General features: G+C 49.0%; 1 protein-coding gene across 2 annotated transcripts in view; it reads right to left on the bottom strand.

Annotated features, from left to right (window-relative positions):
- Positions 1 to 17,172, bottom strand: part of LOC144668435 (ADAMTS-like protein 1) — a 746,250-nt gene that overhangs the window by 132,477 nt on the left and 596,601 nt on the right. For both annotated transcript variants that reach the window (XM_078530487.1, XM_078530496.1), the window contains one exon: positions 7,698 to 7,782. In XM_078530487.1, coding sequence (XP_078386613.1) covers positions 7,698 to 7,782 — 85 coding nt within the window. The remainder of the gene's footprint in view (positions 1 to 7,697; positions 7,783 to 17,172) is intronic.

The raw sequence follows: 17,172 nt of genomic DNA, 5'->3' as shown, positions 1-17,172 counted from the left end.
GAGCAGAGGAGATTGAGGGGGGACATGATTGAGGTGTATAAAATTATGAGGGGCACAGATAGAGTAGACAGGAAGGATCTTTTCCTCTTGGTGGAGGGATCAATAACCAGGGGGCATAGATTTAAGGTAAGGGGCTGGAGGTTTAGAGGGGATGTGAAGAAGAATTTCTTCACCCAGAGGGTGGTGGGAATCTGGAACTCACTGCCTGAAAGGGTGGTAGAGGCAGAAACCCTCATAACATTTAAGAAGTATATTTGGATGTGCACTTGCGATGCCATGGCATACAAGGCTATGGGCCTAGTGCTGGAAAATGGGATTAGAATAGTTAAGTGCTTGTTTGACTGGCACTGACTCGATGGGCCAAAGGACCTTTTTCTGTGCTGTAGACCTCCATGACTATCTGCTCAGGGCTGGAGAGGAACTTGCAGTGGGAGGGGGAGGATCCAGTTGTTGTGGTCCATGTAGGTACCAATGACAGAGGAAGGAGGCTCTGCATAGTCAGTACGAGGAGCTAGGCACCAAATTAAGAAGCAGAACCTCAAAGTAGAGAGAAGTAGAGAGAATTTTAAACTAAAGAGTGGGGGAAAAGAATCAGTTTTGGGAAGACGTAGGTGGCCTCGTCCCAGGTTTGCACCAAGTGCAGTAGCGGGCGAGAAAAGGGATGTTTTACCCGCTGCTGAATCGCCCCATTCCCACCTCATTAATTATGCAGCAACAGGAAACACTCCGGCCCACTGGCGGGTGGTCTCCGATTTGCCCGCAACTTCCTCACACCGAGCGCCATGTTTAAACTGCAGCCGCGCACACACTTCTCAATGCCTGCAGCCCAGGACTGTTCCAGTGAAGACATGGCCCCAAAAACCAAGAAAAGTGCAGCCCCTGATTCAGTGACGCATCTCTGGGACACCGTCTGGATGCTGTGGAGGCCCACTGCGATGTCCTCTACCCCCGCTCTAGCTGTAGTAGGAGGCCCATCAGTCTCACCACTCTGGCCTGGGTGGCAGTGGTGGTCAGTGCCAAAGCTGCACAAGAGGTTGGCCATCCAGTGCAGATAGAGGATGAATGATCTCATCCACACAGCCAGGGTAAGGCAACCATCTCATCACTCTAAACTCACACACTTACAAGCCCATCACACATTCACTGGCATCTCACTCACTGCCAGCTCAAGGGACATCACCACTCACTCTCACACACACATCCTCACATCTCCATCTGACCTCATCTCCTCTGGAAGCTGCCTCCTCAGCCCTGACCACCTTGAGGCCACTTGCACAGATCAACATGTACCCCCCACCCCCGCCACCCCACCCCACACACACACACCCTGGGATAACCCCTTCCCCAGTACAGCCCTCGTCCTGCAGCCGTTGAAAAGCCACCCACATATGGCTGGTCTGGTAGGTAGAGACCTGCCCATGGGCTCCTCTAAAAGTGGTGTGTTGTTGTCTGTGAAGCCTGGTGCTGATGACTGCGAGTGCTGCCCGAAGCAAGGTAGGCAAACAAACCTCGAAGTCCCGAGTGAAGTGCAGCTCGCCTGGTGCACGTCGCTTATGTACAGTTGTGAAACCCGCTGGCGTGCAATCACACTGATGTGCCCGGATGATCCAGTGCGGGGGTGATTTCGGTGAGCAGGGCTTATAATGAGATGCTAAAGTATTGAAATTAGGTTCCTGATATGAGGCTGCGGGAAATGTGGCCCTGCCATTGACGGTTGGAGTGGATGATTGCAAATTGGTTTCACAATGGCGTAAAACCGATTTTTGGCCTTCTTGGCATATTGTCTGCTCACGCCCGGCATGATGCCCGACACCAAGTGGGGCGGAAAGTTCCGGCTGTGGTGAATCAAAGAGTGGAGACTAGGCAAGAGAGAAAGGTATTAATATGGGAAATGATAAACAGACCGTGACAGGAAGCGATAGGGAGTACAGGTGGAATTTTACACCGGCAGGATTTTACGGTTCCGCCGAAGCCAATAGAATTTTGAACAGCTTGCCGCATTTTATGGCCCCGCCCCCACCATGATGGTACCATAAAATTCCGCTCTACAAATCAAAGAGTAAATCAGTAGATAAGGCTAGAGGTTACAAAGATAGTAAAAAGGATGAAACTAAAGGCTCTATATCTGAATGCATGTAGCATTCACAGATGAACCGATAGCAAGAACAGAAATAAATAAGTACCATCTGATAGCCATTACAGAGACATGGTTGCAGGACTTCTGGATCCACACATGAAGTCCTGTAACCTGCAAGGCTATGGACCAGGTGCTGGAAAGGGGGATAAAAACAAGCGACTAGTTTCTTTTTTGCTCTGTTTTTTTGGCCGGTGCAGACACGGTGGGTTGATTGGTCTCTTTCTGCACCGTAACCTGCCCATTGTTCTATGGTTCTAGAATGACATAGATTGGGACCTGAATATTGAAGGGTACATGACATTTAGGAAGGAGATGAAGCTAGGAAAAGGTGGAGGGGCGGCTCCGTTAATTAATGATGATACTAGCGCAACAGAGAGGAATGTCCTAGGTTCAGGAAACCAGGATGTAGAAGCAATTTGGGTAGAGATGAGAAATGATAAAGGCAAGAAGTCACTTGACAGAGTGGTTACAGGGCCCCTAACAGTAACTACATGGTAGGACAGAGTATAAAGGAAGAGATAATGGGAGCTTGTCAGAAAAGTACAGTGATAATCATGGGGTTTTTAACGTACATATAGACTGGAAAAATCAGATGGGCAAAGGTAGCGTAGGTGGGCAGTTCATAGAAAGTTTCTGGGATAGTTTCTTAGGACAGCGCATTCTGGAGCCAACCAGACAGCAGGCTATACTAGATGTGGTATTGTGCAACTGGATAGGGTCAATTGATGACCCTATTGTGAAGGCGCTCCTAGGTAGCAGCGATCATAATATGGTTGAATTTTACTTTCAGTTTGAGGGAGAGAAGAATAGGTCCAATTTAAACTTAAATTATTTTATTTAAACTTACTTTAAACTTAAATAAGGGTAATTATGAGGGCACAAAAGCAGAGCTAGCTAAAGTGAACTGGCAAATTAAGTTACGGGATAGGTCAAAAGAGATGCAGTGGCAGACATTGAAGGAGATATTTCAGAATACACAGAATAGATAGATTCCAACAAGAAAGAAAAATTCCAAGGGGAGAACCCACTGTCCGCGATTAACTAAAAAGGTTAAAGATAGTATCAAACTTAAAGGGGAGAATTTTCTCCCCATTGGGAGGGTTGGGCAGGAGAAGGCACAGCCAATTAAGGCCCTCCCAGCGTGACGTGCACCCGGAAGCACTGAGCACTCCCTGTGCGGGCGGGGGGAGGAGGCTGAGTCGGGGTCTGTACTCTTTCACAGAGCTGCCTCAGGGAGATTACATTGATTTTAAAAAATTTTAATAAAGGGAAAAAAGTTTAAAGACATGTCTGCTCGAGTGGTGACATTTCAATTTCCCAATGAACAATCTGGTGAATGAGCCTTTTCTGGTCACCTCCCCTTTAAATGATGTGCACTCTGCACATTTCAGCTGATGAATTTCCTCCCAAGTCAAAATTCTCAAAATTCAATATTCTCCGTCCATCACCAAGTTCCACTTGAAGCTGTAACAATGGATAAACCCACTATCCATGTTTAAACTGCAAAGTTTTATATTTTCAGTCAATTTTTACAATAAAGTCCTATATGAAAAGCTGGTTTCACAATTGGAACAATGATCTCCAATCCTGTGGAGATTGCATTGTGGTCAGGGTTTGTGGAGAGGGAGCTTTAACTCTCTATCTAACGTGCTGTACCTAACATTATAATAGTGCTTGCTGCTGACACTGGATACGTGGAGAGGATTGGACAGTTTGGTGTGGAGTAGTGGGTGTGTGAACAGACTGAGTAATGCATGGTCCATGTTTAGTGCAGAGATAAATACTGCCTCATTATTCCAAAAGCACATTTGGAGGCAGCAGTGGGACAGAGTAATATGGGAGCTGACCTTGTACCTGCTCTTTTAAACAACCTCAGAGGTTAAATTGCACCATCTGCTATTAACATTTTTACAACTTTTTGGGGGGGATTTTAACTCCTTCTGTTGGGTGGAAACAGTGTCAGCTGGGGTTCGAATCGATCCTACTGCCTCCACCCCCCACCCCCCCTCCCCCCTCACCCTCCAGCCCCCACCCCCCCTCCCCCTCCAGCCCCCACCCCCCACCCCCCCTCCCCCCTCACCCTCCAGCCCCCACCCCCCACCCCCCTCCCCCCCAACTCCACTGCCCATTGCTTTCCCGAGCTTTCTCCATTACCATCAATAACTTAAGGATATAAGAAATAAGAGTAGGAGTAGGCCATTTGGCCCCTTGAGCCTTGTCCACCATTCAGTAAGATCATGGGTGATCTGATTGTAGCCTTAACTCCATTTGCCTGTTCGCTCCCCCTGTAACCCTTGACTTCCTTATCTAACAAAAATCTATCTAACAAAGTCTGGAATATATTCATTGACCCAACCTCCACTGCTCTCTGAGGAAGAGAATTCCAAAGACTAACGACCCTCCAAGAGAAGAAATTTCTCCCCATCTTTGTCTTAAATAGGCGACATCTTATTTTAAAACTGCAACCCCTAGTTCTAGATTCCCAAACAAATGGAAACATCCTTGAACCAAAGATAAGTCCATTAGCCAGATTTAAGCAGCAATATTTGATATTTTCTGGCCATTTACACGTGGGCAGTGACAGAACTATCTAAACCAGGAGGGAGGCTGTGGAGTCCCACTGTGCACACAGAATATCGCTGCAGTTTAAGAGAGTATTCAACAGACACTCTGCTCAGTCAAACCAAAAAAGACAAGAGCATCAGGAGTCTTCCTCCAGACTCTACAGAAATAATGTCTGCTGCTAGCTAGGCTTATCCCATCTCCTCTCAACGATCCACTACCACCCACACAAACCCCTCCACACCCCTCATCCCCCCAGGCACCCCTCCACTCACAGCCCTCAGTCCTACCCCCCTACAGCTAGGCTTACCTCCACACCTGAGATCACACAAGAGTGCGGAGACTAGTTCAGCTGAGGTTGACATCACAGGAATGTGAATCTCTCAATGGGACACTATCACTGAGTGGGAGGAAGGATAAGCCTCGACATAAGAGGATTCCAAAGTACAAAATCACAACGCCTTCAGTTGACTGGAACATTCACATAACCATCAAATGTATTAACAAAAGTGCAGCTTCTTTACATGTCTAGCACACCCATGACCCAAAAGTGACATCAATTTTTCTTAACTTTCCTAACTCTAGCGCTACGCCTGGGTGCAGCCCCAACAGCCACAGCAGAGGTGGGGAGAGCCTGCTGACCGTTACATCCTGGTGTCTGTGATGACCTTGGCAGATGCTCTTTGGTGGCCCGAGGCTTGGAAGGCCTCGGCCTGACTCCTGCAGGAGATGGTGCACCTGGAGGGAGGTCAAGGTGCCTCATCCCCATGTCGCCCACGTCTTGATGGTGCCCACCAGGGTGTGTGGCCATGGAGTGCAGGGCCGAGCGTAAATCCAGCAAGACCTGCTGGACCAAGATCTCCATGGTGATCACCGGCCTTCCCATGGTCACCTCGAAGCGCTCGCATGTCGGAGCCACGACATCAGACAGAATGCAGACGGACTCCTCCATCGTTCACTCTAGTCTGCTGTCAAATGTCTGCCTGATATTCTGCCACCTGTCATTGCATCTCCAGCATTGATTTGGTGATGTGAAAGTCTCGGTGAGAGAATGAGTTGATATCTGTCCCTTGCTAAAGGTTGTGTGAGAGCCCTGGAGAGAGTAGCTGTTTGAGTGCATGATGCCATGATGAGGGTTTGATATTGGAGGCCATTGAAGCATGACTTACCCTGGCGGAGCGGATGAGATCATTCACCTTCTTCCTGCGCTGGGTGGCACTTGGGGCGCGGGTGTTAGCTGTGCTGACCTGCTCCACTACGGTGTCCCAGGCCCAAGAGGTGAGGCTGCTGATCCCCCTGCCGCCATCCTTGGGGTAGAGCACATATTGTTATTCCTGCACCCCTCTGTCCAAGGCCCGGTGGGCTGGATGGGTGAAGCGGGGTGCAGGTTTCGTCCTGAGGCTCTTGGCCTTTCTCTTATGAATTGCAGACATCTCTGGTGGGCTGGAGAAATTGAGATTGTGTGTTGGACTGGCCTTTAAACATGGTGCCCAAACCTTCGAACCCACAGACGAATCAGCTCCTGAATCGCCAGGTGACTCAGAGTGAATAATCTGCATAACCAATGATGCTCCAAGCGCAGAATCAAGCACTGCCAAAACCACCCGCCACTGAACTGAGTTCCGTTTTGGGAGAAATCCAGCCCCAGAGTGGGATCTAAACTTAGCAAATATTTCCAAAGGGCAGGATTTTCAGGTCGGCAGGTGGCCGCAATGGGCAGGCCCGGGAGCGGCTGGGGAATGGACTCTCGCCCACCATCAGCTTCCGACGGCCATTTCACACTGGGCTGGCTAAAGACTCAGCGGTGCCGGGGTGGGGGTGGGAGGAGGGCGGGTGCTGAACACAGTGCCGGGCTGTGGGGAGCACGGAATGAAAGCTCCCTGAAGTCAGAGAGCTGCCTCGGGGAGCTGAAGAATTTAAATTCAATTAAAAACAGATTTTAAAATCCGGGAAAAAAGTGCCCATTCATCAGAATGAGTCACTTAAACGTATGGATGCTGAAATTTGTGTCCAAACATTTTGATCATTTTTTAAATTAATCTCAGAAACCTCATCCCGCCCTTGGATGAGGTTTCCTGATAAATGCAAAGAGCCGCCTGGCTGATTCGCCCGTCCGCCAACCGTTAGGTTGGACAGACAGCGAAAAATCCCAGTTCATTGCGCCCTTAATGGGTTTAATAGTCCTCTTAATTGTTGGCGGGCATGCTGCCCACTCTCACGCGCACCCGCCAACTGAAATATCGCACGAGTGCGCGATGACATCAGGATGTTCACCTATCATCACCGCGCACTATTTTACACTCGAGTGTGTCGGGCCTGCGCCTGCACACCGAATGAAAAATTCTGCCCAATGCCTACCCAAATACTTCAGGATGAAAGTGGGTAAATGCAACAGCCTCTGTCTGTGGAACTAGGCCCTGCCCGAGACATTTGTTGGGCTGCAGGTTCTATCTGCGTCTGTGTTAAATTGGCCAATTTAAGCCTGGCGATATGGGTGCCTCACAGAGTGTTTGTCTCACACATCCCACATTCAGTCATGCTATTATTCCTGTCGCTGTGAAATATCCTTCTGATATTCAGTGTGAAGGGTTAGGCATAAGGAAAAGGTATGTGGGTGATGTACTGGATAGTGTCAGCGTCCATTGAACAATCAGAGCAAAGCCTGCAGCTTACAGAGAGAGTAAATGGGAATATAAACTGTGAGTAGTCTGATGGGACTGTTATATCTTGTTAATTGGCTTATTCAGACAGACAGCTTATTGGTAATGTGTACAGCCTTTGCAGGAAGAGAAAATAGTTAACATGATAGTAAACCCACCCTGGGAAAATGCAATGTGGGCTTTCGCTTCCTGTCTAAGCATGGCTAGATATATACGTCAGATCAAATTGATATGATCCATGCAGCAGACAAATTTTGATGCAATTTAAGAGGCTCATTCTTATCGACTTTGAAACTTAAACTTCCTGCAAAATTCAAATAAAATTCCAACAGACTCACGAAGGTTCTTCAGAAACGGTCAGTAATTCCTCCAGTTCCTGCGCCTGCTTATACCACGGCAGCTTTGCTTCCACTGGGAGTTTCTCTACAAACCAAACACATCAAATTCACCTGATAGGTTTAGAAAAACAATTTTAATGAGAAGCTGTGCAATTCGACAAGGTTACAGCCCTTAGTCAAAACCACTTAGTGTAATAAAAATTAGATCACTAAAGTTTAAAGATAATTTATATTTTGATTATCTCTTTCTGTGCCCCTGGTCAGTTCTTTATTTCTTAATTTCTTGATAAGCTGGGGAATGTAAGATTTTATGCTTCAAACATATTTACGTTTGTGTATCGGCAGATATAAAGATGGGGCAGTCGGGCACAATAAGTTTGCCAATAACTTTCTGCTTATGTATTTGATAATGGCAATGCTTTATTTAAACCCCTCCATGGCCTTGCCCCTTCCTATGTCTACCCTGCAAACCTCCCATCCCCTGTCTCACTGTTTTCCTGACTCTAGCCTTTTTTACCACCACCCCCACACCCTTTTTCTCACTATTGGTCACCATACTTTCAGCCAGGTAATGTTTGGAATTCCATCCCTAAATCCCTGTACCTCTTTCATTTCCTTTAAGGTCCTCATTAACACCAACTCTTGTTTTTATATCCATGATGCTTTATTTGCCAATGACAATGGTTTGATTGATAATGATAAATTGACACTTTACTCAAAAATAACATTGTTCAGAGAAACTTGGGGGCAAATTTCCTTGGACTAAACAGCCTCTGAAGAAGGCAAGTTGGGGTCTTGAGCCAAAACCCTGGTTTAGCCTGCAGTTAGCCATCTTGGTAAAGGAGCTGACCCTCACACTGGGAACACCCACCCTCAGGATTATTAAGGGTCTGATAAAGAATTAAACTGCCTGCTAGTGTTAATTAGCTAGGCTGCACAACATTTAGGGAGAGAGCACTTGACCTGACCCTCTCCCCTACACCCACCAGCTGATTGAGTGTAAGCGATCAACATTTTTTCTGGAAATTCTCTGAGGATTTCATCTAAGAAGAGTGAGTGCTGTACTCCTCCACCTTACAGGAGTCACCAGGAGAAAAGGAAGGCCTGGTGATCAGCATCTTGCGAGGGCTCTGGAGGAAGAATGGGAGGAGGACACGAGGCCAGACACAGCAGCTCCAGCTGGAGGAGAGACAGGGGGCCACTACCACCCCAACCACGTCTCTTCTGCAGTCATTGGCTGGTCAGTTTGCCCCAATACTGGCTTTCTGCCCATTGCCCAAAGATTGTACAAAAATCAGGCTTTCGCCATGGACAACATCACAGATTAACAATGTTGGGATCCTTGCTCTTTCTGATATAGATTAATGACCTAGACCATGGTGTACAAGGCACAATTTCAAGCTTTGCTGATGTTATGAAACTTGGAAGCACTGTGAACAGTGAATAAAATTGTGCAGCACTTTAAAAGGATATAGACAAGCAAGTGGAATGGGTGGGCAAATGGCAGATGAAGTTCAATGCAGAGAAATGTGATGTGATTCATTTTGGTGGGAAGAACATAGAGATACAATATAAAATAAAGGGTATAATTCTAAAGGGGTGCAGAAACAGAGGGACCTGGATGTATATTTGCATAAATCATTAAAGGTGGCAGGGCAGATTGAGAGAATGGTTAATAAAGTAAACAGTGTCCTAGGCTTTATTAATAGTGGCATAGAGTGTAAAAGCAAGGAGGTTATGTTAAACCTGTATAAAACGCTGGTTAGGCCTCAACTGGAACAATGCATTGAGTTCTGGGCACCACATTTTAGGAAGGATGTGATGGCATTAGAGAGAGTGTGGAAAAGAGTCACAAGGATGAGCAACTTCATTTACATAGATAGATTGGAGAAATTGGGAGTTGTTTCCCTTGGAGAAGAGAAGATTGCGGGGAGATTTGATAGAGGTGTTCAAAATCATGAGGGATTTGAACAGAGTAGATAGGGAGAAACTGTTCCCATTGGTGGAAGGATTGAGAATGAAAGGCCACCAATTTAGGGTAAATGGCAAAAGAAGCAATGGTGACATGAGGAAAAATGTTTTCAGCAGTGAGTGTTAGGATCTGGGTTGCATTGCCTGACAGCGTGATGGAGGCAGATTCAATCGAGGCTTTCAAGAGGGAATCAGATTATTATCTAAAAAAGAATGTGCAAGGCTGTGGCGAGAAGGTGGGAGTGGCACGAGGTAAATTGCTCTTTCAAATAGCCAGCACAGACATGATGGGCTGAACAACCTCCTTCTGTGCTGTAACCATTCGATGATTCCGATAGTTAACACAAGAAAAACAGATGGAATATTATCCTCATAACACAGGTGAAAATAACAGAATAAGATTTAACCAGGCACTGTAAGTCAGTGCTGCACATGCCGGTTTCGATAGTAAGATCCAGGTGGGGTCATGTAAAATTGAGCTAAAAACATCTGGGGGAAGATTTTCCACTTGTCAGGCGAAGGTGTAGCAGGTGGGCCGGGGAGCAGCTGCGAAACACACCGCAGCCCGCGATCGGGCCATGGCCGCGATTTCACACTGGCCGGTCAATTAATGGCCCAGCGCTGCTGGGGTGGGGGCGGGAGAAGCGTGACCACTGAAGTGTGCACATACGCGGGGATACTCTCATCGAAAGCTCCCTGAAGGCACAGAACTGCCTGAGGGGTCTGAAGGATTTAAAAATGAAAAATAAAGATTTGAAAAATAAGTAAAAAATCATGTCCCCACATGTGACTGTCACGTGAACAGGGACATGTTGGAAATGAGTTCAAAAATTTTTAATTTTTTTATTATTCACTGTTTGAAACTTCATCCCCACTGTGAATGAGGTTTCGCAAAATTGCAAAGGCCGCCTGGTCTATTCACCCGCCCGCCAACCGTAACATTGAACAGGCAGCGAAAATTCAAAATAACTCCCAGCTTAAGGGCTTTAACAGGCCTCTTAATTGTCGGCGGGCAAGCTGCTGACTCTCGCACGCGCCCACCAGCCGAAATATCGCCCGAGTGCGCGCTGATGTTGGGACACTCGCCCGACGTCACTGCACGCTATTTCATGCTCGGGTATGTCAGGGCTCGCGCCCACAGACCGAGTGAAAATCCTGCCCTTGGAGTTTTTTAAATTACAGGAAAGCCCCTAGGAACTGATGAAGGAAGATAATTTTGTATTTGAAACAAAGTAAATCCGAGGGTAAAAAGGAGATGCACAGCCATTGAAGGGCAGTCAGACTAACACTGATGTTGCACATATCTGATTTCATAATTCATGTTTCAGAAAGTAACTTTGTTAGGAATTTGATTTTATAATTCATGTGTGAAGTATTAGTTTAGGAATTGAATGTTTAATGTAGGCAAATGGAAACGTTTGTTGAGAAATTGGTAAACAAATTTGGGGTAATCACAGTCCAAAGGGTAAACCTGCATTTAGTTAATAAGGTCAGAGTTAGAAATGAGAAAATTTAGACAATGGATGATCCATCTCAGAGCCTCTTGCCTGTGACTGAAGTGCTAATTATTTCAGTATTTCCCAGGTCAAGGTTAAAAGCACCTTTGTAAATAAGGGCATTTCTTGGTGGAACTAGCAAGTCTGGAAAGAGGACAGTTAACTTCATGAGTGATTTAAATTATTCATGTGGGTCACAGAATCAATGGGCAGAATTTTCGGACTATCAAGCGGGGGCAGTGGGTGGGTCCAGGAGCGGCCGGGAAACAGTCCCGCCACCTGCAATCAACCCCCGACCACAATTTCATGCTGGCTGGCCAAATAACAGCTAGCCAGCATGAAACACACACTGAGAAGCTCAGCGCTGCTGGTGGGGGCGGGAGGAGTGCGAGCGCAAAATTCTGCGCATGCAGGAGACAGCGCGCACTGAGAGCTCCCTGAAGGCGGGGAGCTAAACAATTTTAACATCAAAAATATAGACTTTTAAAATCTGGAACAAAATTTCCCGACACAGGACTCACTCACAATAACATCAATAGAATAAAAATTCGGCCCAAAAACTTATATTTATTTTTTATTTAATTGTGGAAACCTCATCCTGCAGTTTGCTAAAGAATCAAAAGGCCGCCTGACTGATTCGCCCACCCGCCAGCCGTAAGGTTGGACGGGCAGCGAGAAATAGGTTTAAATTAATTGATTAAGGGCCGCAATAGGCCTCTTAATTGTCGGCGGGTGTGCTGCTAACTCTCGCATGTGCCTGCTGACCGAAATATCGTGCACTATTTTACGTCCAATCGGGTCGAGTACCCATGGGATGTAAAATCCCGCCCAATGGGTTGTTTTGAAAATAAAAGGTAATGTGCTTATACTTTAATTTGGAGCATCCCAAAGTATGCCACGTTGCCACGGAGTGGGTTGCGGGCTTTAGGGATGCTCCTTTCTTTTGGTTTATCAGTGTATGTTTGCTCACAGAAAACAAGCAGTTCAGTTTGGGAGGAGGCAGGGAGAGGGAGGGTCTGCCAGGGACTGTAAAGCAGTGGTGGGGCCAAGAGCTGTACAGAAGCTATGGGAGGGGACTGGGAGAAAACAGTCTGCCTCTGTCCAAAACTTGACTTCAATGGTAGGGAAACTTCTGGAAACTATGGGCAGGACTTTGCTCTTGGCAGGGGTGCTCGGTGGTGAGGGGCAGAGGCAGTCAAGCGGCTGCCCCCACCCGCGATCAGCTCCGCACTGCAATTTCACGTGGGTGGGCGGTAGCTCTGGGCGCTGCCTGTGCGGTTGGGGGAAGGAGAGAGAGCCGGACCTGGCAGGCAGTTCACGCATGCGCACGGAGCTGCCTCAGGGAGATTGAAGCGCTTTTTAAAAAAAATTAATAAAGGCAGTAAAAATTTAATAAAACATGTCCCCTCATTTTACTGTGTCACATGCGATGGGACATGTTTTTAATTCCAAAATAAAGTTTTTATTTAATGTACATTAGCTTTAGGGAACCTCATCCCGCTCGTGAAAAAAATGGAAAGGCCGCTTGGCCTTTTTGCCTGCCTGCCAACCGTAAGGTGGGACAGGCAGCATAAATTTCAAGTTGATGAGGTTGTTAATGGCCTTAATGGGCCTTATAACTATTGGCGGGCGCGCAGCCAACTCCGGAACGCGCCCACTGAACGTAATATCGCAAGACTGCGCGTTGACGTAGGGACGCACGCCCGATGTCATCGCGCATCATTTCATGCTTGGGCGTATCGGGCCCACTCCCGCACACCCAGCGTAATATTCTGGCCTATAGTTCGGGACAACATCAATAATCACTTAGATAAGTAGAGGGATAATTAAGGAAAGCCAGCATGGATTCATTGAGGGAAAATCATGATTAACCAACTTGTTGGAGTTTTTTGAGGCGATAACAGAGAAGGTTCATAAGGGAAACACTGTTGTTGTGGCATATATGGGTTTTCAAAAGACATTTCACACAGTGCCACACAACAGTAAGCAAAATTCTAGCTCATGGAATAAAATGGAAAATAGGCACTTGGATAAGAAATTGGCTGAGTGACAGGGAACAGAGAGTGCTGATAAATGGTTGTTTTTCAGAGTGGAGGAAGGTTTGTAGTGGAGTTGAGACTCTTCCCCTCCCTGATATAAATTAATGACCTAGACTGTGGTGTGCAGGGCATGATTTCAAAATTTGCAGATGATAAGAAGATTGGAAATGTTGTGAACTGTGATGAGGATAGTCTTGATCTTCAAAAGGACATAGACGTGTTGATGGATTGGGCAGACAAGTGGCTGATGAAGTTCAATACAGAGAAGTGTGAGGTGATTCATTTTGGCAGGAATAATATGGTGTGACAGTATAAAATAAAGAGAGAGCCTCTAAAGGAGGTGAAGGAACAGAGGGACCTTGGTGTATACGTACATAGGTCACTGAAGATGGCAGGACATGTTGAGAGAGCAGCTAATAAAGCATATAGTATCTTAGGCTTTATTAATAGGGGCATTGAGTACAAGAGTAAGGAGGTCATGTTAACTTGTATAAGACACAAGTTGGGCCTCATCTGGAGTACTGCGTCCAGTTCTGGGCGCTGTACTAGAGGATGTAAAGGCATTGGAGAGAGTACAGAGGAGATTCACAAGAAGCTTTGAGCATAGATTGGAGAGATTGGGATTGTTTTCCTTGTGGAAAAGAAGGCTGAGAGGAGACTTGGTAGAGGTGTTCAAGAACCTGAGGGGTATGTACAGGGTAAATAGTGAGAAACTGTTCCTACTAAGAGAGTATCAAGAATTAAGAAGCAAAGATTCAAAATAATTTGCAAAGGGAGCAAAAGTGATGTGGGGATGTTTTTTTTCAACCAGAGAGTGGTTGGAGTCTGGAACTTCCTGAGAGGGTGGTGGAGGCAGGTTTGGTTGAGGTATTGAAAAGGGAATTGGATTGCTATCTGAAAAGAAAGAATGTGCAAGGTTACAGGGATAAGGCAGGGGAGTGGGATTAGGTAAAATGCTCTTTCAGAGAGCCAGTACAGACTCGGTGGGCTGAATGGCCTCCTGGACTGTAAAGATTTTGTGATTCTGTGTCAACAAAGACAAGAGACATGGGGGAACCATTAAGCACCAGGGGTATTGCTGACTTTTCAATCACTGAAGGACAAATGCAGTGAGGCCAAAGCTCAAGCTGAGAAATCCACAGTCGTGAGGTTTTGAAGGAAAGTTGGAGAATTGCTTAGCCAAAAGCTAATGGGAGGGTCCTTGGAGAATAGCTGGAACACTGAGGAAAAGTCACAGTCATTCCGGAGAGCTTTGGCTTAATTAGCTTGATCCCAGAGGAGAAGTGAATGAACCCGCAAGATCTCATAGGGCAGAATTTCACCCATGTCGGGCAGGCTGGGCAGTCGGGGCTGGGTCAGTGGGGAAGCCGCCCGCTGCCTGCGATCGGGCCGGGTCAGTCGGGAAGCTGCCCACTGCCCGCGATTGGGCCGGGTCAGTTAGGAAGCTGACCGCTGGCCGTGATCGGGCCGGGTCAGTCGGGAAGCCGCCCACTGCCCGCGATCGGGCCGGGTCAGTTAGGAAGCTGACCGCTGCCCGCGATTGGGGCTGGGTCAGTGGGGAAGCTGACTGCTGCCCGCGATCGGGGCCGGGTCAGTTGGGAAGCTGACTGCTGCCCGCGATCGGGGCCGGGTCAGTTGGGAAGCTGACTGCTGCCCGCGATCGGGGCTGGAAGGCGATTTCACGGCAGTTAAGGCCCATCCAGCATGAAACGTGAGTGGCAGAGCTGAGAGCTGAGAGCTGAGCGCTGGGAGCTGAGAGCTGGGAGCTGGGAGCTGAGAGCTGGGAGCTGAGGGCTGAGAGCTGAAAGCTGAGCGCTGGGAGCTGAGAGCTGGGAGCTGGGAGCTGAGAGCTGGGAGCTGAGGGCTGAGAGCTGAAAGCTGAGCGTTGGGAGCTGAGAGCTGGGAGCTGAGAGCTGAGCGCTGGGAGCTGAGAGCTGAGGGCTGAGAGCTGAGCGCTGGGAGCTGGGAGCTGGGAGCTGAGAGCTGAGAGCTGAGAGCTGGGAGCTGGGAGCTGGGATCTGAGAGCTGAGAGCTGAGAGCTGAGAGCTGAGCGCTGGGAGCAGAGAGCTGGGAGCTGAGAGCTGAGAGCTGGGAGCTGGGAGCTGGGAGCTGGGAGCTGAGAGCTGAGAGCTGAGAGCTGAGAGCTGAGAGCTGAGCGCTGGGAGCTGAGAGCTGAGAGCTGAGAGCTGGGAGCTGGGAGCTGAGAGCGGGGAGCTGCGAGCTGGGAGCTGGGAGCTGGGAGCTGAGAGCTGGGAGCTGGGAGCTGGGATCTGGGAGCTGGGAGCTGGGAGCTGGTATCTGGGAGCTGGGAGCTGAGCGCTGAGGGCTGAGGGCTGAGGGCTGGGAGCTGAGAGCTGAGAGCTGGGAGCTGGGAGCTGGGAGCTGAGAGCTGAGAGCTGGGAGCTGGGAGCTGGGATCTGGGAGCTGGGAGCTGAGAGCTGGGAGCTGGGAGCTGAGCGCTGAGAGTTGGGAGCTGAGAGCTGAGAGCTGAGAGCTGGGAGCTGGGAGCAGAGAGCTGGGAGCTGGGAGCTGAGCGCTGGGAGCTGGGAGCTGAGAGCTGAGAGCTGGGAGCTGGGAGCTGGGAGCTGAGAGCTGAGGGCTGAGGGCTGAGGGCTGAGGGCTGAGAGCTGGGAGCTGAGAGCTGAGGGCTGAGGGCTGAGGGCTGAGGGCTGAGGGCTGAGAGCTGAGAGCTGGGAGCTGAGAGCTGAGAGCTGAGAGCTGGGAGCTGAGAGCTGAGGGCTGAGAGCTGAGTGCTGGGAGCTGAGAGCTGGGAGCTGGGAGCTGGGAGCTGGGAGCTGGGAGCTGAGAGCTGAGAGCTGGGAGCTGGGAGCTGGGAGCTGGGATCTGAGAGCTGAGAGCTGAGCGCTGGGAGCAGAGAGCTGGGAGCTGAGAGCTGGGAGCTGAGAGCTGAGAGCTGAGAGCTGAGAGCTGGGAGCTGGGAGCTGGGATCTGGGAGCTGGGAGCTGGGAGCTGAGAGCTGAGAGCTGGGAGCTGAGAGCTGAGAGCTGGGAGCTGGGAGCTGGGAGCTGGGAGCTGAGAGCTGGGAGCTGGGAGCTGGGAGCTGGGAGCTGAGAGCTGAGAGCTGGGAGCTGGGAGCTGAGAGCTGAGAGCTGGGAGCTGGGAGCTGAGAGCTGGGAGCTGGGAGCTGTGAGCTGGGAGCTGGGAGCTGGGAGCTGAGAGCTGGGAGCTGGGAGCTGGGAGCTGAGAGCTGGGAGCTGGGAGCTGTGAGCTGGGAGCTGGGAGCTGGGAGCTGAGAGCTGGGAGCTGGGAGCTGGGAGCTGGCAGCTGGGAGCTGGGAGCTGGGAGCTGGGAGCTGGGAGCTGTGAGCTGGGAGCTGGGAGCTGAGAGCTGGGAGCTGGGAGCTGGGAGCTGGGAGCTGAGAGCTGGGAGCTGGGAGCTGAGAGCTGGGAGCTGGGAGCTGGGAGCTGGGAGCTGGGAGCTGGGAGCTGAGAGCTGGGAGCTGGGAGCTGGGAGCTGGGAGCTGAGAGCTGGGAGCTGGGAGCTGGGAGCTGGGAGCTGAGAGCTGGGAGCTGGGAGCTGGGAGCTGGGAGCTGAGAGCTGGGAGCTGCTTGTGTGGGTGGGTCTGGGGGGTGCGAGTGTGAACTTTGCACATGCACGTGACACACCCTTCATAATCTCCCTGAGGCACAGAGCTGTCTCAGTGAGATGAAGAGTTCTAAAAAATAGTAAAGAAAATAAAAACGTAATGAAACATGCCCCTCATATGACTCTTTCACTTCAGCAGGGACATGTTATTAATTAAGTTTTAAAATTTTAAATTTATTTTTATATGCTTAAGCCTGCAATTAAGTTAAATTAATGGCCCAACTGTCAGCCATTTCTCGTGGCCCGTCCAACCTTACGGTTGGCAGATGGGCTAATCGGCTAGACCGGCTTCACATTTTTGATGAAACCTCATTCGAGGGCAGGATGAAATCTCCGTTAGGATTTAAAATAAAAAGAAATATC

This window comes from Cetorhinus maximus, chromosome 2 (assembly GCF_964194155.1).
Source record: "Cetorhinus maximus chromosome 2, sCetMax3.hap1.1, whole genome shotgun sequence".
Lineage (NCBI taxonomy): Eukaryota > Metazoa > Chordata > Chondrichthyes > Lamniformes > Cetorhinidae > Cetorhinus > Cetorhinus maximus.
Note: the sequence above shows the minus strand (reverse complement) of the source record. Positions and strands in the feature narration are given on the sequence as shown.